Genomic DNA, 21598 nt, shown 5'->3' with positions numbered 1-21598 from the left:
ATTGCATGATTATAACCCCGACACTCTGCTAAGCACTTTACACCTCATTTATTCCTCAAAATAATCCTGAAGCAGGTATTACTATCATTACCTCCATTTTAATGTGAGGAAATTGAAGCACAGGAAGATTAAATAACTTGTCAAGGAAACAGATGAAAGAACAGGATTCAAATTCAGGAAGCTCAACTCCAGAGTCCCTGCTTAGAGCCACTAGGCCATAATGCCTCCACAATACTGCTCCCAGTTCTATTCCCTAGAGTCCTTTACGCTTAGTGAGATGTTACTGCCACTTTCTCCACCTCAACAACATGCAATTCTAAAGCTTATTAGCAGGCATTCAATATTATTTTTACTAACAGTTACTCAAAGCTAAGTTTCAAACTGGATGGATTACTAACTATAGATTTAAACATTTTGCACATAAAATTAAAGTTATACACTATTACTCATCTTTTAATCTAAAAACAACAGACCCTTTACAAAAAAAAAAAAAAAAAAACACCACAAAACAGAAAATGCAAACTTGCCTCTCAATATCAGTGCTTTTTGTTCAGTGCCTTTACCTTCTCTTTATTTTATTCCTTATCCTTTAAAACAGACTATCGAATGAAATGAAGAGACCACATCAGAACTGCTGAGCTCTAAATTTGACAGTTTGCTAAAATATAAATTACCGTTTCAGTAAAAAGCCAGATCCTTCTCCCCTCTCCCTTCTCCTTCTCCCTTTCACATACACACACACATACGCACATGTATGTTTGCTCAAAACACCTGTTTCCCACTTGGTTTTAGATTGGATAATGTAACAGCTCTAGAGACAAATTACTTATGGTTCTTAAACTTTTGAAGAAAAAAATTTGGTTGGTTCAAAATGTACACCAATTGACATTTGAACAGAGAAACTTGAAGGATCTGAGGGAACAATCTATATATTGTTATTTAAGGAAATAGAGGTCCAGGAAAAAGAAATAACAAGCACAAAGATACTGAGCTAGGAGCATGCTGGGTGTGTCTGTGGGACAGCGAGAGGGCTAACATGACTAGAACAGTGTGTGCCAGGAAAGAATGGCGATGAGGGATAAAAAGGTAACAGGATCAGCTAAGAGATGGCCTTAGCAGGACTCTGGCTTTACTCCAAGTGACAAGAAAAGTTACTGGAGGGTTCTGAGCTGTGGAGGGATATAATCCAGCTTGTATTTAAAAATATAACTCCTTAAAATAAACTGGAGCTGGGGAAGGACAGTTTAACAGGAGGCTACTATAACGTAGCACAATGATGGGGGCTACTAGCGTAACAGGAGAGGAGCTGGTGAGCAGACTCTGGATTTATTTTACATTTATATAATTTAGATTAACAACATGCAAAGTATATTAGCAAAGCCAAAGAGCGAACTGCTCAGACCAACGACATCACCTGTACAGGGCAGAGGCCTGGTATTAGTAATTTGCCGCGCTTTCATCGCCTGCTGTTGTTTTTCCAGAGCTGCTAACATGTCCCCCAAATCTAGCTGCACAGGTGTCTTATTTTTTTTTCCTGCTGCCTTCGATAAAGCTTCCTGCAAGGTAAACAGGAAAACATTTATTTTTTGTTTTAGTATGAAAAGTGTGGCAATTTAAGATGATATATAATCAAATACAGTCACTCTTTCTGTCCATCCCCCTAAACGTACCAAGTAAATTATTACATTTGTTCATAAAAATGCATATACCTGTAATTTTTTTTGCTCCATACTTATTTCTGAATATTCTTGAGCCGTGGCAAGGGCCGCTGCTAAAGCCTTCTTCTTTTGACTTTTTGCACGTTTAGGAACTGAAGTTGTAATGGGAATTGGAGTCTGAACTATATTGATTGGTGAGTTTTCAGGTAAGTCATCCAACTATGATAACCAGAGAAAAACATTTATCAGTAATTCCATCAAAGTCGAATCATAAAGAAAGACAAAACAGAATGTGGGATGTTCTACTTCAGAGAGCCCCAATCCCTGGGCTGTGGACTGGTACTGGTCCTGGCCTGTTAGGAACCAGGACACCCAGCGGGAGGTAAGCGGTGGGTGAGCAGGTGAAGTTTTATCTATATTTGCAGCCATTCCCCAGTACTAGCAGCACTGCCTCAGCTCCACCTCCGATCATCATGCATTAGATTCTCATAGGAGCACCTGTCCATGGGGCCAAAAAGATTGAGGACCACTGTTCTACAGTGTAACTGGACTAAACTCTTCAAAGGATTCACTGTCATAAAGAAAAGAGTGAGACAGTGAGACCATTCTAGACTGGGAAATAATAGAGAAAACAGTTTAATGCAATAGGTGATGTCTGCACTCAGGCCTGAAAATAAAATAAAATAACTCCAAAATAAAGTTCTATGACAACTGGTAAAGTTTCAGTATGAAGTATATATTGTGTGATGTCATTTAATTAATGCTATTTTCGTGTCTATATTGAAACTATGAATTTCAAATGAAAGTGTCTTTGTTCTAGCTTTGCTGAAAAGAAATATTTAAGTACTAAATACACTGTTTCTTCTATACCAGGCTGTACCTATATATCTTTTCAACATAGCTATAGTTCAACAGATGTTCAAATATTTTGCTTATATTTTTAAAAAGTCACTTACTACTTTTGAAGAAAGTTTCTGTTGAATATTCTCATCTTTAGCTTTTCCATTCTCATTTAGTTCTCGAAATCCATCTTCATCCTAAAATAGTTTCACATTTTAAGTAAAAATAGAGTTCAAAGAAATAAACTCTTAAGAAAAAATTTTTATAATGCTAAAGAGTAATGTAAAATGGGGAAGTAGCTTTTATAGTTCTAATATTAAACTATTTAAAGTCAGTCTTAAAAAGGAAAGATCACTTCTCACATGCTAAAACACAGCTTATTTAACTGTTCAAAAATAATGGTATATCCACACATCAATCCTTTGTATTACTGCATGCCCTATTCAATTTTTATTAATAAATTATACTCTAATAGAAAAGAAATTAAAAAAATGATTTTATCGCATTTCAGATAATTTGGAAAAAAAGATTTTTAAAAAGATGGCTTAAAATGCATTTTGCTAATATAGTCCACATCCTGCATTACTATACACACCGGTCAGTAAGATTAAAAGTTAAAAAAAAAATCTTAATCGAAGTAATTTCTTAACCAATATCCTCCTTTACGTCGAAAATTAAATCTAATATCTTTTTCTAAATGTAATATGGAACCAATCATATGGGTAGTGCAAATAATAAATCTGCTACATGTATTGTTCTTAATAGAATAACTAAGATGCACTCTTGAGTCTTTTAGGTCAATCATTAAGATTATCTAATATATATCTCTAGCCTCTGGGCTCAAACACATTTTCCAGTTTAATCTCCACCTATTAACCTATTACACAGAAACTATGATCCAACAAAAATGAGTTGCTCAAATTAGTTACCTAGAATGTTGTTCACCATAGTGACACAAACAAATACTACTCATCTTTAAAATCTATTCCAAATGTTATTCCTACTCAGCCCCAAATCCAAAGGGACTTGTCTCTCCTTTCAACTCCAACCTTACTCAAGAAAGTACTTAGGAGTATACATGTCTGCATTCCTCTACTACATAGCAACCTCCCTAAGGGTCATATGTTTACTCACCTTAATGCATCATTCAGACCACCTTACTTTACACATATAAACAGGCCTCTAACAAGAGTCAGTTAGATGAATAAACAGAAACACTGCAATTCGAACATAAACTTGCCTGCCTGTTAAAGAGTCTCCTTGCTAGCAGCACAAATTTAGACTGAACTATTCAAATCTGAAAAACTTGACAAATAGACTGAACAACAATAACAAAAACTATGGAAAAAGTTTTATACGAGGTGAAATCCATATAATACCAAGTTCTAACCTCTACATGTTACTTCAAAATGATGAATATTCATGACAAAAATGTATTAAAGTAAAACTAATGAAGACTAACTGTATATAACCAAGACAAAAATGAGTCAATACTTCTAATTTATGTACTAATAGTAGAGTCACATGTCTCAACATAAAAAGTACTTACCACAATGTAAGAAAATTAATTTCTTAATTTTTATAACATTTGTTATAACAGTTTACAAAAAGAGCTTAAAAAAATACCTCAAAATATAAAGACTCAGAATTTGAGTCGCCTCTATGAGAGTGACTGGGGTTTAACTGCTTATTATCTTGTCTCTTTTGCAAATTCTGTCTTCTTTCTGAGGAAGTACTATGTCCTCGGCATCTGAATCCAACCTAAGCAAACCCCAGGGCGGGTAGGGAAGAGAAAACATGTCTAATTACTTTTAAGTAAATGTTTTATTGAAGTTTAACATATTTAGAGAAAAGTATACAAAAGTATACAATGCAATAAATTTTCATAAAAGTGCATCATTTATCATAAAAGTTTAAAACTTTTAAGAAATAAGGTCATAGAGAAAGTATGAAAAGTAGTACTAGTGCATGTTACTTTACTACCCTGTACATGAACATTTGTATCAGCTTTATTCGTAATAGCTAAAAACTGGAAACAATCCAGGTGTCTTTTACTGAGAGAAGAGTTAAACTCACTGTAATACATCTATGCTATGAAAACGGTAGTTAGCCACAAAAAAAAGAATGAACTATTGAAATACCCAACAACCTGGATAAATCTCCAGAATTATGCAAGTGAAAGTCAATCCTAAAAGGACTATATGAGTTCATTTATAAGACATTCTTGAAATGAAAAAATGATAGCAAGGGGGAACATATTAGTGGATTTTAGTGGATTTTAGGAGAGGCTGGAGGGGAAGAAAAGAAGTGTGGTTATAAAAGGGCAATATGAGGGATCCAGTTCTGTATCTTGACTGTATCAATGTCAATATCTGAATTGTGTTATTCTATAATAGTTTTTGCAAAATGTTACTCTTGGGAGAAACTGCACATTACCCTTTTTATCAAACTATTATAAATCTTCCAAAATCTGTAGATTTAAAAAAAAAATCCTAATAGATTAAAAATTAAAAATCTTATTTCTAAGAAAATGGGTTTAAGAGAATAAAATCTTCAGTCAATCACATAAATTATTATTAGCTTACTAATAAATTTATAAAATGTTTAATTGCCCTGGGACAAGAAAAAAAGACATGAAGCATTTCAAGAATCATCACACCAGACTTTTTCCTCCTTTCTGGTACCTAATCTTCAGTCAATCACATAAATTATTATTAGCTTACTAATAAATTTATAAAATGTTTAATTGCCCTGGGACAAGAAAAAAACACATGAAGCATTTCAAGAATCTTAAGACAATTTAAGTTCTCCCTCTTCAGTACCCATTGCAGCTAATATGAAATGCCTCTCTGAACCAGAATGCTTAGAAGACTTGAAGTATGATCTTCACTATCAGTTACCCCAAAATTCTAAAAACAAACAAAACTTGAAGCAGACCTAGATGGAAGGTGCTGGTATATAGGCTCTGTACTTTGAAATCAAAAATATGTATACAAAAGACTGGAATCATCTAGCAATTCCCATGCTAAGCAACTGGTCTAAAAGATTTGCTGTTCAACAGAATTTTTGTACTCTTTTGGGAAACAGGCTGTATGACAGAACTCCAGGTCAAGAGGATAGTGACACAGAAAACTTAATTCTTCCTTAGAATATGCACTATGATGCCTGGGCTACTTCCTATAACCTATAAACACCTGCTAAGAAATTAGATAATTTCTCAGATATCCAAGAATTTCTCGGTTTTAAATATTTACCTCATCTTAAAATAGGCTCATGAACATGAACGAGAGATGGAAAAAGGAATACCTATGTGACGAACCAAATTTCAGTAAAATTGTAGAAAGCAACTACCTGATAGAATGTTCCCTGTAAAATTATTTCAACTTAATGTCTCTTTACAAATTTTCATAATAAACTATTTTTTAAATTGGCTCATGAAAATAAGTAAAACAAATGCAATTTGTAATTCACATAAACACTGAAATTAGTACTAATAATTAAGCCCCAAGGTAGGAATAAAAAGCAAGAGAATAACTCATGCGTATAACTCATTTTTTTGTATAGTCCTTACCCCCCAAAATAAGTGCAAATCTGTCCTCCTAACAGCATTACAATTACATAAAAAAGCCCTCTTGTAAACCAGTTAGTATATAAGTACCAATGTGGTTGTAAATACTAAACCAATTGAAAATTGAAAAAAAAAAATGCAACTTGATTCTTACACTTGGAGACATAAAGTTCCAGAATTAAAGTAAAACCATCAAACTAATTGGTCCCAACAAAGTTCATGAAGACCAAACGTAAAAGTATTTCAATTACCTCCTGGAATAAATGACCTCATTGTTTTTTTAGTTCTTCTAAGAAAAAGAGTTTTGTTGCTAGAAAGTGCGCATACAAAACAGAACAAAGCAGAAACCACAACCTCAAATGTATATTAAGATTCTTAAATGGCTAACACAAAAGTAATACTAAAAGACTGAAGTTTTCATGCCCGATATACACGACAAAAAAGAAAAAATACTAGGAATTGACATGAGGAATATATACAAATTTATTTTCAGAAAACTACAAAATATTTCTGAAGAACACAGAAGAATGACTCAAAAATAGGAAGACATACTGTTTTTTTACACAGAAAGATGCCACACATCATAAGGGTAATCCATTCTCCCTGAGTTGACAGATTAGTGATCAATGGAACAAAACAGAAGGTGCACAACAGATTTCAATATATATAAAAATAACTTAATAGGTGATAAAGGTGTTTATCTCAAATTAGTAAAGAGATGAATTTTTAAATAAACGGTGTTGGGAGATTTGGGTAGCCACCTGGAAAATATAAAGTAAGACCCATATCTCACACCATCCGCCAGGACAAACTCCGAATGAAATAAAGATTTAAATGCAAAAAAATGAGACCATTAATACACTAGAGGAAAACAGCAAATTCTTTCATAACCCTGGAGTAGGGACATGGCTTGTCTAACTATGATTTAAAACCCAGAAGCCATTTTAAAAAGCAAAAACAAAGTCAAGGATATAATATATATTCTTATAAAAATAAATTTCTTAATGCTATTTAAAACATAAAGTAACTTATGCATGGTAATAATAATGAACAAAGTCAAAAATTAAAAGAAAAACCTAGCAAAATATTTACAACTGATATTACAAACTAAAGGCGCCCAAAATTTTTAAAGAACCTGATCAAAATAATTAGAAAAATGTACAAAAGATCAAGATACAGAAAATGAGTATAGGATATGATCAGACAAATTCACAGAAAAATACAATGGCCCTTAAACATATGAAAAGATGTTCAACTACATTGATACACATTTTAACCTAACTGGTGCAAATCTAAAATCCTAAAAACATGTGATTTCTTAGGCTATACAGAAATATCCACTCTCTACACTACTGTTGAGAATGTAAAACGGTACAATCTGGTGATATTTACTGAATAACAAAGATGACTTTATCTTTTCACCCAGCAGTCCCTTATTTAGAAATTTATTCTACTGATATACATACACACATTTCTAAATGACACTGTAGCATGTATAACAGCAAGTTTTCAAATGACTCAAGTGTCCATCACTAAAACTACACAAATCAATGATATATCCATATTCAATAGGAGTTGTTTTTTTTAAAAAGTAAGGAAGCCCTCTATGTAATAATACGGAAATGTCTCCAAGATACATTGTTAAGTGATGAAAGCAGAGCACAGAGTGGATAAAACATAAGATACATACTTGTATTTATCTATAATTATATGAAATTCTGGAAAAGTACGTAAGAAATTAGTCAAAGCAGAATAGATATAGGGCAAAGATAAAGGGAATAGGAGAAGACAAGGGGGGACGGGTGAAAATGAGATTTTGTATAACCCTTTCCATCTCTTTTATTTTACAACCTATTCACAAAACAAAACCATTTTTAAAAAACTTAAGTTTTTAGACTCTCTCCATCATTTAAAATTAAAGTTTTATCGGAGTATAGAAAGAATCTGCCTTTTCAAATATTAAAACACTGGTAAAAATACTAAAAATCACTGCATAATACAGTAGTTAAAATAGCATGGTAAAGGTACAAATTTCTATTAACTGGAACAAAAACAGCCTAGAAAGAACATCTAAGACATAAGAAATCGACATCATTATGTTGTACCATGCATCAAAATCAATCTCAAATGGAAGTCTTGAAACATTACGATATAAAAAAGCAGAACATACAAGTGAATATTTGATTTCTAAAAGACTTTTAAACCTAAAAATAATTGTAAATTGCAAAAGGGGAAAATATTTTGACTTAAAAAAGATTCTGCACGTCAAAAATCAAACAAATACAAGCTTAAGAAAAGTATAACAAAGCATCAGAAGTAGAAAACAAACTGGCTCTAGTTCTTTTGGAATGAAGATACAAAATAAACAAAACTTAACATACTACATGTATTTTCATAATTTTCTTTTTTGCTGTTGTTCTTTTACCATTTCCCACCAGTTTTGAAGTAGAGAGAAAATGTTTTTCCATATAAGTGTTATTCTCTCTTCAGCAGGCTACTGATACCAAATAGTTAACAGCACTGAGGATGCAAACTTCACAGGTCACACATTTACAATTTCAACATAAAATTTCATCACTTAACTGAACATTTTGTAGATTTTGTTTATCTAAACAATTCTTGTTTTGGTTCTTTTGTTTTTAATCAAATAAAGCTAGACTGCCTCACAAGCCTGCCACAAACAATTGATTTTTGCAGTAACCATAGGGAAGAGGGCATTATTCTGCTTGTTTTCCTGATACTTCATTTTAGAGAGGCAAAGGAACAGGCAAGTCTATTTAATCCGTTAGTAATTTACTCTTATTTCAGTTCTTCCACAGATCTATTCATATGACTTTAATTCCTTAACTAGATTTAAGGAATCCAGGAAGTCTATCTAAAAAGTTAAAAAGGAAAAATACTGACCAATAAACAAGTGTCTGATTTCATAGACAACCAATGCAGGAAGACAGTTTGTGGAAGTCTGTGGCAGTATATAGCTTACTCTGCTGTACTGCAGCTAGATCTTGCTCTCTAAGACCAGGCTGCCCAGACTGGCCACACTATGGCAGGAGGCAGTCATCACTATGGCACAGCAATAAGCAGAGTGTGGCTTGTGTTTATAGTCAAGTAAAATCACATGGACAAGACTGCAGTCCTGAAGTTCAAAGAATCAATATTTAAGGCATTAAAATGCTTTTAATTGTTTTATATAGATAAGTCTGCAGGTGAACCAGGATTGGAGGGTATTCTATTTTAAAATTATGAAATAGCCAAATATATTCCTTAAATATAGGAAAGTAGAAAATGGTACAAAATGCACCCATATATACACCACCTACTTTCAACATTTTTGCCATTTTGTTTCGTTACTTTAATAATTTTATTGGCTAAACCATTTGAAAGTTACAGATATATCTTACTTTTAAATAATTCAATATGAATCACAAAAATTAAGGACACTTCTCTTCAAAACCCCTATATCATTTATAATACTTCATCTTACATTAACCAAATTTCTCCAACCTAATTCAAATTACCTGTGAATTATTTCTTTGTTCAGTCTGCCTTCCACCTCTGGAAAATGTCTGATTTTTTTCCATCCAAGGTTTTTTCTGAGTTGCCTGGCAAGTTACATTAGACCAATTTACACCACCTGTAACAACCGAGATTTAAAAATATATTCACTTATAAAAGATGCCAAAACCTATACTGCCCTCTAAATTCATGTAATGAAATTCAGTCACTATAAATGTAATAATGGAAATTATAAACTTTAAGTGGTATTCCAGTTCTTAGTAATACAGGTGTCATCTGCAGAATATCTCTGACTGGCATTTTCTCAAATTTTATCAGCAAAACTAAACTTTCAAATTAACTTAAATCTCTTCGGACTATTTCTCATTTTTTTCGCAGCATCAGTAAGCATGATGCTTAAAAGCAAAACTTTGACATGGACAAAGAACAGAGTATAGCAGAAATACTTAGCAGAAAAATAAGTACCTGCACATATAGATGATTCCACATGCTAAAAATAGAAACAAAAAAGACAATTATGCTCCACTTAGAAACACCATATGCCCTACAAAACATTTCATAAACTAGTCTAATATGAAGCACGCTTATTACAATCTTAGAAAAAATATTCTCCATAAATGAATATTTTTCATATTAGTACACAAAATATATTTGTAACCATCCTATTATAGAAATTACTAATGAAAACAGATACTCAAGTTTTAGCAGAGGACACAGAATAATACTGACACAGATGACTGATAAATCAAAGCAATGTTACATACATTCACGTTGCTAGAATCAGGATTTCGCAAAGCCCCTGCTATGGGCTGGTTGTTGCTGTGTTTGGGACTGCAGTAGCCACTATCACTGTCAATGTCGGCTTCACTAGCCCCTTGCTCACTAGAGGATTCAGCAGTAGGGTGGGATGCTCTTCTCCTCCTGCCTTTGGACTTCCAGAGCATTGTGGCAGAGCTCTCGGAGAGAGACTTGTTAGCGATGTCTGACGGGAAATCTCCAAGGCAAAGAAAGTGTGACAATTCTTTGTGAGAACCAAGTTGATAAATTCTTGTTATATTATCATTAAGGGTCTAAGAAAATAAAGATATCTAACTTTGTAAACAGTGAAAACTTTTTGAAAAGAGCATCAAATGTAAGATATTTCTGACAAGTTGGTTTATAACACGTTTATTATAAAAAGAAAAAAAATCGGCACATAGTATATTAAAAGCCCCATTACCTATTTAAGAAACAGAACACCACCAATCCTTTAAGTACACCGCACGTCCCCGCCCCGCCCCGCCCCGCCCCCATCGTTGCATCCTCTTCCCTCCTCTGGTAACCTCTATTCTGAATTCTGTTTATCATTCCCTCACTTTTAAAAATAGATGTACTACGAATTTTGGTATTCTTAAAATATAAATCATGTAATTTTGCATTTTTAACTTTATAAAAATTAAAACATACTTTTTCTGTGATTTGCCTCCTACTCCACCACCCCCTCAACATTGATTCTGATGCATATGGCTATAATTCATTAATGTCACTGGAATCTAGAATGCCTATGTATGATTATACCATAATGTGTTTACCCTTTGTACCATGGATGACACACTTGGGTTGGTTTGGGACTGTACTATTATTAAGAATAATACTGCTGTAAGCATTCTTATACAGACATACATGAACGTATATATGTGCACATGAAAGTTTCTCTAAGGTAAACAATGTTGAGGCCTTAGGAGATACATATATTCAACTTTACATGGTAATGCCAAATCCTTTTCAATGTTATAACAGTTTACCTTCCAATGACAGGATATTAATATCCCCACTGATCCACATATTCGTCAAATATTTGATACTATCTTCTAGGCTACAAGTTTTGTCGACTGTTAGTGGGTATAAAGAGATGGCTCACTGTGAGTTTTAATTTGCATTTTCCTGTTTAATAATCAGATTAAGCATGTTTTCTGATGCTTTTAGCTATTAATGTTTTCCCTTCTGTGAAACACTTTTTGATTTTACTTTTGGATTGTCTGACTTCTGCCTATTTTTCCATTGAGTTATCTGTTTCTTATTTTCGTATTTCACGAATTGTAATCACAAGATATTAAAAAAAAGAACACTCTCCTCCCAACCCAACAAATCATAAATTTTCCTTTATCCACATTTCTGCCCACACATAATTTTTATACAGCCTCAATATAATTTTAGCGTTGCACTGTTTAATACTGTGTATATGTTCTTCATAATTATAATGTAAGAAGGCTCATTATTATTTCACTGAGTGGATGTCCTATACTTCTCTTGACTTGCCCTGTTACTGGACATTGGGAAGTTTTCAGTGTTTTTGTTGTGCATCTTTGACCAAACAGCCTCTTTTCTTTCTAGGGGGAGATTCTACTTAGAAACACAGGAGTGGGATAATTGGGTCAAAGGAAAAATTCCTATAGTTCTGCCAAATTGTTTCAGTGCCCTAGCACTGTGTTCCAGGGACCCTTAGGGCAAGGTGAGATCATTTTCTCATTGAGTCATATGAATGTTTTATATGTCCTCATACTAATCCTTTGTCAGTTATATGTATGGTAAAAATCTTTGCCAAGTTTGTAGCTTGTTCTTTCACTCGCTTTTGATAAACAGAAATTTTATATTTTAGAAATAGTTCCCTCCCTACAGTCATAAAGACATCTGCCTTTATTTTCTTTTACATAGGATTTTCCCATTTAATTCCTTCATCCATCTTGAATAGATCTGCATGGGGTATAAATTAGGGATCTGTAATGCTACCTCTGTCATTTTTCACATATGAATTTCCATATACAGTTTCTGGACTCTGTTCTGTTTAATTTCTGTATATTATATTTTTGTATAAGAATATAGGAATTAGGAAGGCAAACAGGTCTTGATATCTAGAGAAAGAGTTCTTTTCCAGGGATATCTTGGCTTCTCAGACTAGTACTTCTTTATTTTAGAATTAGTTTGACTAGTTCCTCAAAAATTTCTATTGGAATTTTCATTGGAACTTCACTGAATCTAGAGACTAGTTCAGGGAAAAATGACATCTGTAACTTCAAATTATCCTACATGAACGTGATATTTAGATTTTTTTAAATGTCCTATTATAAAGTTATAGTTTTCTGTATAAATGTTTTGTACATTTTATATAAGGTTCACTGCCAGAAACTATTTTTGTTGCCATTGTAAATGGCATCTTTTCTTAAATTTTGTTTGTTGGTAGCACACTGTTACACAATTAACTTGTATATTATATCTACCCATTTTACTAAACTCTTACTAAATACAAGCTTGTGTCCAAGAATAAGAATCTATTACAAATTCCTTTAAACTATATAGCATTTCATTCTACCTGATTGATACCAATCCTCAGAAATTAAAAATTAAAGAATAAAAACAGACAGAATATACAATCTTCAGAATCTGAAAACAAACTAAAGAATAAGAATACTATAGAAAATATAATCTACTCAAATTATACCTTTATCTTTTCCTTTTCTTATTCTTATACTTCAGAAGGCTGTCTTTGTGGTCATCATAATGAGCAAACTAAAGATAATTTTAAAAAGCAATGCCAGGGTTGAAAGCATGTAGAAATGGGTCATTATGAGTAGGAACAACCAAAACAGAAAATTTTGTAATATATTACATTGTGATTTTTTTCCACAGTCACTTTAAGCCTTTGTCAAAGTAACTTAATCTCACTGCTTTATGCCCTAGAAACCACACAATGACTGTACTACCAGCAAGATTGTTTTTTAATTGATTCCCAGATCCTTTCTTGTTCCTAATGGATCTAAGCAATTATAAAAGGATAACTGAAATAGATATCCAAAAGAAAAGGTACAGACCAAACGAAAGAAAGTATGTGTTTTAATTCATTTTTAAGCCAGACTATATCTGAGTGGAGACTGTAGAGAGGTAAAGAGCAAATGACCTTTAAACAGATTTAATTTGTGGCCTTTGATCATAAACAAGGATTTACTAGTATCGATGACAATGGGTAAAAGGAGACAGACATCTACTCTACAGCCATTAGGCTACAATCAGAGATACATATTGCAATTTCATGATATAAATGGGAAATAGCTGGAATATTAAAAGACAATTTATTCTTATCTATTATCAGGATGAAGCTTTTTTATTTAATGCTTATACTGTCCTCTAAAAAACTCTGACAAAATTATATCTGACTAGTCGAAAATTTGTACCTGTTTGACAGGATATAGGTGTCGCTTATAGGTTTGGTTGTTTTATGCTAAAATATGGCACAGAAAACTTGCTAAATTCTTTCTATAAAAGTATCATAAGATGTTAGGATGTTTTATAAAGGGTTTTAATCTAGTTATAAAAACGTACAATTATGATTTCCACCAAAATGAATCCCTCATATTTCTACAATGTCTGCAAAATTCCATCTCTGATTTCTTTTTATTTTTCCCCTCTTTAATTCCTAACCCCCCACCCCACTTCCACTCCTAACCTAGGGATGTTGCCATCTCCCCTTAAGAGCTGGATCCTGAAGGTGGGGCATCTCCTCCCATGCGCTCGGGGTGCGTACCCAGGGCCTGGCACGCCCACCCCCCGCCCCCGTGCACTTGGGGGGCGTGGCATACCTGGGGGCCCAGTGCACCCAGGGTATGGTCCGTAGCTTCACCTGGGGCGCGAACCCAGGACCTTCTGCGTGTAAAGCAGATGTGCTAACCACTACACTATAGAGCCACCCTCCATCTCTGATTTCTGAACTGTTCCACTACTTCATAAAGAAACCTCACACCCTGCTCAAAATTGTACATAAGCCAATAAGTTGAAAGAACATCAAGGAGATGGACTGTATCATCCTTCCTAGAGAATTTTCACAAAGTGGCAGGATAAATGGAAGGGTGAAAATTTGAATCGTGAAAAGCGGCATAGTCTGCAGTTATAAAGTCAATGCATGACCACAGATAAAAATCAGTGATGTGTGTTATACATAAGAACACTTGCCTTACCAGTTTGCTGTGAAGCATCTACCAGAAGCACAATTTTTGATCGATTATCAGGACCTGCTGCATTTGTCTCTTTCTGAGTAGCTACATTTTTCAACAGTGGCCTTTTGCTTTTTATATGCTGTTGTAAAAGCTGTTGCTGATTTAAGTAAAAAAAAAAAAAGTTAAGATTCTACTCAATGCACTGATTATAAAATACACATCCACTATAAAATACAAATAAATGTATGCTCCAAATTAGTGGCTCTCAATTCATAGGGAAACAGGGTTACTGTATTAGGATTTCATGAAATTATCTGTAGCCAATCATAATCGGTATTATGATTGGCTACAGATAATACCTAAATAAGGTATTAAACACTCATTTATACATTATTTTTCAAATAATCATTAACACTATCGTAATTAATAAAATATGAATTTTCATTGTTACTTGTATTTTTAAATTTCTTAATAATAAATAATAGGAGTAAAATGTCAGAAGGGGATGTAAGTTTTTATTTAAAAGGGTAATAAAAAGGGTGGTAACTTATCCAAAGGCTAAACTATGATAGCAAGGAAGTAAAAAAGAAATTTCTGCTTTAGAGTTTACAAAAGAATATATAAAACATCTAATCCTTTCTTTCATTTTTAAAAAATATAAGCATTCAGCACTTAATAGCAATTTACATAATAAAACTCTGAATTTAACTTCCTAAATTCAAGTGCTGGGAATGCACTCTGAGAATGTTTCTTCAACATCTGAAAGTTATATACTATTATCTTATTTCCAATACTTACTTCTTTTCATTCTCAGAGGTCCCAAAAGGATTTCCCTTGACCAACAGTGTTCCCATGAATGAAGACTAAAAGATTTTCAAAGCAATATCTGCTGCTTGTTTGTATTTGAATTTGTAAAAAGTATACCACAAGACAGCCAAGACTTTCCACTGAAAATCTGGGCTAATGGAATTGAGGAAAGCAGCAACTCCTTGATGATACAGTTGTAACATATACCTAAGAAGTCACTCTGCCTTCTATTAGCTCAAAAGAGCTGAGGAAGCCTATGGTCATGCCACCCTGAACAAGACCAATCCTGTCTGATCTCGGAAGCTAAGCAGGGTCAGGCCTGGTTAGTACTTGGTTGGGAGACTACCTAGGAAGACCAGGTGCCATAGGCGTAAAAAAATAAGAGATTGTAAACTGACAAGGTCCTTGCAATCTGTGAGGTCAACCAAGGGTTGCCTCGCCTAAAAAAAAAAAAAAAAATCCCCAGGATAGAAGCAATGTAGTTGAAGGGATATAATTAATCACAAATGTTCTATTCCATAATATCTCTTGCTGGTTTCAGAAGACTGAAATAGCCGAAAGTGTATTAGCCATTCCACACTGCTAGCACAGGATCCAAACTGACCACTTAGTAATACTGGTGTCACTATGCAATTTTTATCACTAAATTAAAATAATTTGGAAATATTTGTTCATCACATTTATATAAAACTCTCTGAAAGAACCTGAAGATAACTGTAAATCCTACCACCAATTAACAATGAATAAAAAATAGAAAACATTATTTTATAAATGCTATACCCTTAACTATTTTATGATAGTGAACAAATGTTTTATAGTTAAGTTCAGTATTAAAGGCTAATCAATACAAGTAACAAAGTACTGATGCTATTACTAACAAAAGAAACATCAAACATAAAAGCCAACCAAAACCAGTCACTTACTTTTGGTACCACTGGTCCCCTGTTACTATTTCTGCTTCGATGACTGGACAATGGGAAAACCTGTCCGAGCTGATTTGGACGCTCAGTGCATTCTGTGGTTATAGTATTTACAGTATTTGCAGCCTGAAAAGTGTTGGAGTAAGGTGTAGGAAAAGGATGATAGAAGCCCATCACTTGGGCACATGGTGCTGGCATCAGCTGATAATATGCATACTCTGTAGAAACAGGTGGCTGAGCAGATATAATGGGGTAGGCAAGGTATGGTCCAGCAGGATTTGGATTAGGCTGTTGCCATCGTATATCACTGCTATATAATGGAAACTGTCTGTAAAACCAAATTAAAAAAGAACAAATCCATTGACAATTCTGAAAGTAATGCCAAAGCAAAATCTCTTCTCATTTTAAAAAAAGAAAAAACACTACAGAACAGTAGCTTTGCAATAATTCTGGAAAAGGAGATAAAATTATCATCTTATAAATTTCTTTGCCAAAGAATTATTATGTACATGTAATAATAATTTAAATGACAGTATAAAGGAATTCAACCTGATAGTTTTACTCCATTCCAAAAATTTTAAAGTACACATCATTCTTATTTGTAACTCTCTCCTAACAGTTAAACACCTAGCTGCTGGATCTGTAAACAGTCCAAAGTTCCCATCCAATGCTAATAACTATGACAGCCTTCTGCAAAGAGCAGGGTGAGGTGATCATTGTGTAAGGTGATCATTAGAATAAGTGATCTGATTCCTCCACCTCTCATTCTTCAGTTCAGTCCCAGGGCCTCCTACTCCTCTCTCATATTCCCCTAACCCCTTGGACAAGTCCAGCTCCTTTCTTGGCTCCCCCTCCTTGGCAATGGAAGCAGGCTCCAGGTCGAAGGGAAAGAAGAGAGGAAAAAGGCAAGCCTGTCCACTGCCATCTTATTCTTAGCATTAGAGCTTCTTCTAGTGCAGTTTCTATAAAGCACCAGTCCTCCTGTCTCAGCAGTCTTCTTCACAGGTCATTGTTGACGAATGAGAAGTAATAGGGAACTGAAGCACAGAACTTTTTCTCACTACTCCCATGACAAAGCAAAAAAGAAAAATGTTCACTGTCATAATTCTAAAAAGATTTTGAAATAATTTGCTGGTTAGCTTACTCATGAATTCTCAAAAGATTATTTGGTAAGCTAAGAAAAATTGAATTTACCATACTATACACCTGGTCATTTTGTCAAATACGAAAATAGTATTATTAAAGTTAGTTGACAAATCACTTTGAACATAATCCATATAGGTCAAAGATTTTTAATATAATGTAAAAGAGAAGGATCCCTAAACTTCTACTATTTGTCCAGTTCTTCTGGGCTTCAGATTATTAACATGAATATTTAATTTCTGAGATAGTTGTTTAGTAGTCTCATACCTCATCCATCCAGAATTTCTCAAAGAATGTGCCTTGGCACACTAGTAATGCCACAATGGGTTATAGATATGTAGAAATACTGATTGCTTTAGCCCTAAGGGGTTATAGGGCAGAGGCTAGGGCCCAGCTGCCTCATCCATTTATTCCGCAGTGCTAAAGTACAACTTTCTGTGTGTGATATAATTTGAAAGAGTCTAAAATTATTTTTATATAGCAATAAAATGAACTACATCAATGAAGTGTTAATCATTCAATCTTAGCAGAGATATAAAGGCTATCGTGACTATCACAAGTTACACCCTAGCAGTTACTAGGTCAAATGTTAACTGAATTGCAAGCATTTTGCTAAATCACCCTGTGACTATAGCACAGAAGCTAAATTTAAACTACAATCAGTGTCTAGAGTATCTGCTAACTAACCATAAAAGCTTCAAAGTTAAGGACGCCCCCTTGGTATTTTTTTTCTCAAGTCAGCCTCTCTTGGTAGTTATGACTAGATGCCTAACCGCAAAAAAAGGATTTCTGTTTACTGCTTTCTGAGAATTCATTCCTCCATTTAAGTCAATTTATTTGAAACAAATTTCAATTACTTATTATAAGAGATATATCCAACGAACTCCATATCCTCTCAGAAAGAATGAGAAAATAATCCATGTTAATAATCTTCAAAATCCCACATTTGGTTTTATTTACTCCTCTTAAAAAGAAAAATGGTTAATGTTTAAAAGTTACAAAAGGAAAAAATTTAGTGTGCCTTGCCAACTTCTGTATTTCCTTAACCCCTCCTCCCCCTAAAAACAGTAATAAACAAATTACCTATTAGACTGGTTTTCCTGCACAAATGGATAACAAGTAATCAAGTAGCTGGGAATTGGAGTTGGTTCTACACCAGAAACATTTCCATTATCATTTGGGAGTGCCATAGGGATCATAAATGCATCCGGATTCTTCTTTTGGGGAATAAATGGCTCTACCTCAGCAGATAGCTTGACATTCTTCAAAGAGAAAGTGAAACACATTATTACAAAGGAGCAAAAAACTTAAATAATGTAAGTTCACACTTTAACAATAAAAGACTCAGTTTTTACAAATAGTAATTAGGTCTCTCCTTAGTATTCACAAAACATCCAAACAGCAATGGCAAACTAAAATAATCAATTATGATTAAGTTATTAAGACAAAGCCCTTAAATAAAATAGGGAATAACTTATCTAAGGTTACTACATTTCAATGAAACATCTCTTATGTAATCGAAGCTGTTAAAACAATCAGGAGTACAAGGAAATCATACCTCAGAGTCCAAAAATAAAGCTGGTAGTAAGAAATCTAGTTCTTAAGACACAATGTGTTTTTAACTAATTTTGTTAGGGGGAAAAAATCATTCAACAGTTCTGAAGGATAATTATATTTGAATAGCTAAAAAAAAAAAAATAGTCTTTCTGCCTATTTCAGGATATTAGATTAGTATGGTTAAATTAAAAAGAAGGAAAATGTCTAAGATAAATTTAAAAAACAACATAAAAAGGTGAAGAAACTTCTCATTCACAATTAAACTGACAAAAAAAATGAGTACTTCAGTTTCCCAGTAGACAAGCTGAGCAAACTAATCTAGACGATGTACTCCATTTTAGCCTATTTTGTATCTTTTCTTATAATAAATCTATAGAGATTTAAAAGACATATTAAAAATACTAAACTAGTTAAGGATACACAAGTGAGTGACAAAACTATAAAGAAAATAAGATCCATAAAAGTCAAGATAGGAATTACTCTTAGGGAAGAGGGAGTTGTGATTTGGAGGGGACACCTGGAGAGCTTCTGGTGTGCATGGCAAAATTCTGTATCCTAGCTTTGATGATACCTACAAGGTATTCACCTTATAATAATTCATTTAGTTGTACATTGGTTTCATGCAGTTTTTTTCTGTATTTATTTAACAACAAATTTTTAAAATTTAATTATAAAAAGAATAAACCTATAGGCACATTCTGAAAATGTTAAAAACCAAATAAATGTTACAATATCAAAAGATACTAAATACTTCTTTATAAAACCAGTTAAGTGAAATGCAATCCAATGTTTCGACCACTCAAAGCAACAATCCTAACCAGAACTTTTACCCAACAAACACACCAGAGTGGAATTAATTAGGAGTTCTTACCAAAGCACAGTTCTCAGAATAAATTTTAGGCATGTTTCTCACAAAAGTAATCGTAACAAATCCAAGAAAATCTAAAGAGGAAACCTGACGTGCTCAATGTGTAGCCTTATTCAGAAAAAGATTCCAGTGTAAATATTCAGATATGCTTATAAAAAGGGAGGGACAAGAAATTTGAACCATATATCAGTATTAATTCAATATCCTTCCTTCCTATGTGATTTACCTTTGAAATCTCTTTTTGTGCTATTAACCAAATCTGAAATAGATCTAGTAACTGCACTTAAAAACATCTGTGAACTAAACCTGGTTTCTTGAATTTCAACACAGGGGGCAAAAACTCTTTCAAATGCTAACAGAATAAATCAGGAATTTCCACTGTGGTAATCATTATAACTAAAATCTTATTTATTTATAAAGTATAAAATAGCAACTTAATGTTTCTCCGATTAGAAGGAAAAAAAAAAAACCCTGATTTTCAATAATAATGGAAACTTAGTTTATATAGTTCATACATATACATAACAAAAAGGAAAAATTAAATCACATTTTTATAAATAAGAGAATTTAAAAATAACACTTTTCCTGACACACACCCCACCCCAAATAATACCAACTTATAAACTGCTTTAGTAACAACAAAATCAAATTCTTGCTCAAGTCAAAAGCTGCAACAAGTTATCTAGTTTCATCTGTACTTTTTAAAAGTTTTATGAACTTAGGCAAGCCACTGTTCAAAAACCATCACCCATAATTTATAATTAATGTCTGCACATATACATAGTACATATCCTTAAATATTAAAGTTTATACTGGTTTCTATTCAAAGTGCAATTCTAGGTATCTGAGTTCAACAATAAAATTCACAAACACTGAAATGATCCTTTGTGTTTAGCAAAAAAGAGAAGCTGCTATCGTCAACAGCTGTACAAACAGAAGATGTCACTAGTAGGAACACACTGGCAACTTTCTCCTATAGTTACAACTCTGTATGGTTTTTAAAGCTGTTTATTGTGACTTTGAGGACTTCAGTTCTGTACATCTAAATGCAGCATCTGTTGTTCTCAGGCCTGAAAGGTAATGTTAAGATCCCAAATTATTCTTGATATTCGCATAATAAAGCTCATACACATAATATGTTGGGTAAGCAACACATTCTAGCAATATTTCAATTATATTAGTAGAGAAATCAAAGAAAAATGTCTTATGTAGTAGAGAACAAAATGTTATGAAAAAATTAGACCCGTTTCTTCATATGATAATATTCTTCAGTTTTAACTTCTGTCTTCAGTGTCTCTACCTTTGCCAAGATATACTTTTCAGAAATCAGAAATTTTATAGCAAGGAGCTGTCTCTTTAAAGAAACTATAAATATAGAATAAGTCTAAACTACAAAGAAGTTCCTGTACTATTTGCTTAAAAAAAAAAAACTACGTAGTAAAATTATCGTTATATTTCAGAAATTATTTCAGAATTTTCCAAATTAATGAACCATCATAATCCCAGAAACCTGTATTTGAAAAAGTTACGCATTTTAAATTTTGCATATATTAAAACAAATGTGAACACTTCTTTGATGTGAATAATCTAGAAAACACAATTTATTCAAACATGAAAATAAAATTCTCATTTAAAATAGTTTATTAAACAAATGTATTCAGATCAGCGAGAGCCTATGCAATTCAATAAATATGTGTTAAGTACATCTTCTGGAAAGAGCACAGTACAGACAGGTTTAGAGAAAACGGGCAAAC

At 33.2% G+C, this 21598-nt stretch overlaps 1 protein-coding gene and 1 pseudogene across 2 annotated transcripts in view; one reads left to right on the top strand and one right to left on the bottom strand.

Annotated features, from left to right (window-relative positions):
- Positions 1-21598, bottom strand: part of SECISBP2L (SECIS binding protein 2 like) — a 48637-nt gene that overhangs the window by 22636 nt on the left and 4403 nt on the right. For both annotated transcript variants that reach the window (XM_015596052.2, XM_006920383.3), the window contains exons 2-11: positions 18503-18681; positions 16280-16604; positions 14571-14706; positions 10347-10576; positions 10048-10072; positions 9585-9700; positions 4125-4259; positions 2615-2695; positions 1710-1877; positions 1415-1556 (exon numbers count right to left, since the gene is read on the bottom strand). In XM_015596052.2, coding sequence (XP_015451538.1) covers positions 1415-1556; positions 1710-1877; positions 2615-2695; positions 4125-4259; positions 9585-9700; positions 10048-10072; positions 10347-10576; positions 14571-14706; positions 16280-16604; positions 18503-18618 — 1474 coding nt within the window. In that variant the 5' untranslated portion in view covers positions 18619-18681. The remainder of the gene's footprint in view (positions 1-1414; positions 1557-1709; positions 1878-2614; positions 2696-4124; positions 4260-9584; positions 9701-10047; positions 10073-10346; positions 10577-14570; positions 14707-16279; positions 16605-18502; positions 18682-21598) is intronic.
- On the top strand, positions 15609-15727 carry LOC112469742 (annotated as a pseudogene).

Source organism: Pteropus alecto, unplaced genomic scaffold, assembly GCF_000325575.1.
Source record: "Pteropus alecto unplaced genomic scaffold, ASM32557v1 scaffold86, whole genome shotgun sequence".
In the NCBI taxonomy this organism is placed as follows: Eukaryota; Metazoa; Chordata; class Mammalia; order Chiroptera; family Pteropodidae; genus Pteropus; species Pteropus alecto.
The sequence above is the reverse complement of the archived record's forward strand: the minus strand, read 5'-3'. Positions and strand labels throughout refer to the sequence as shown.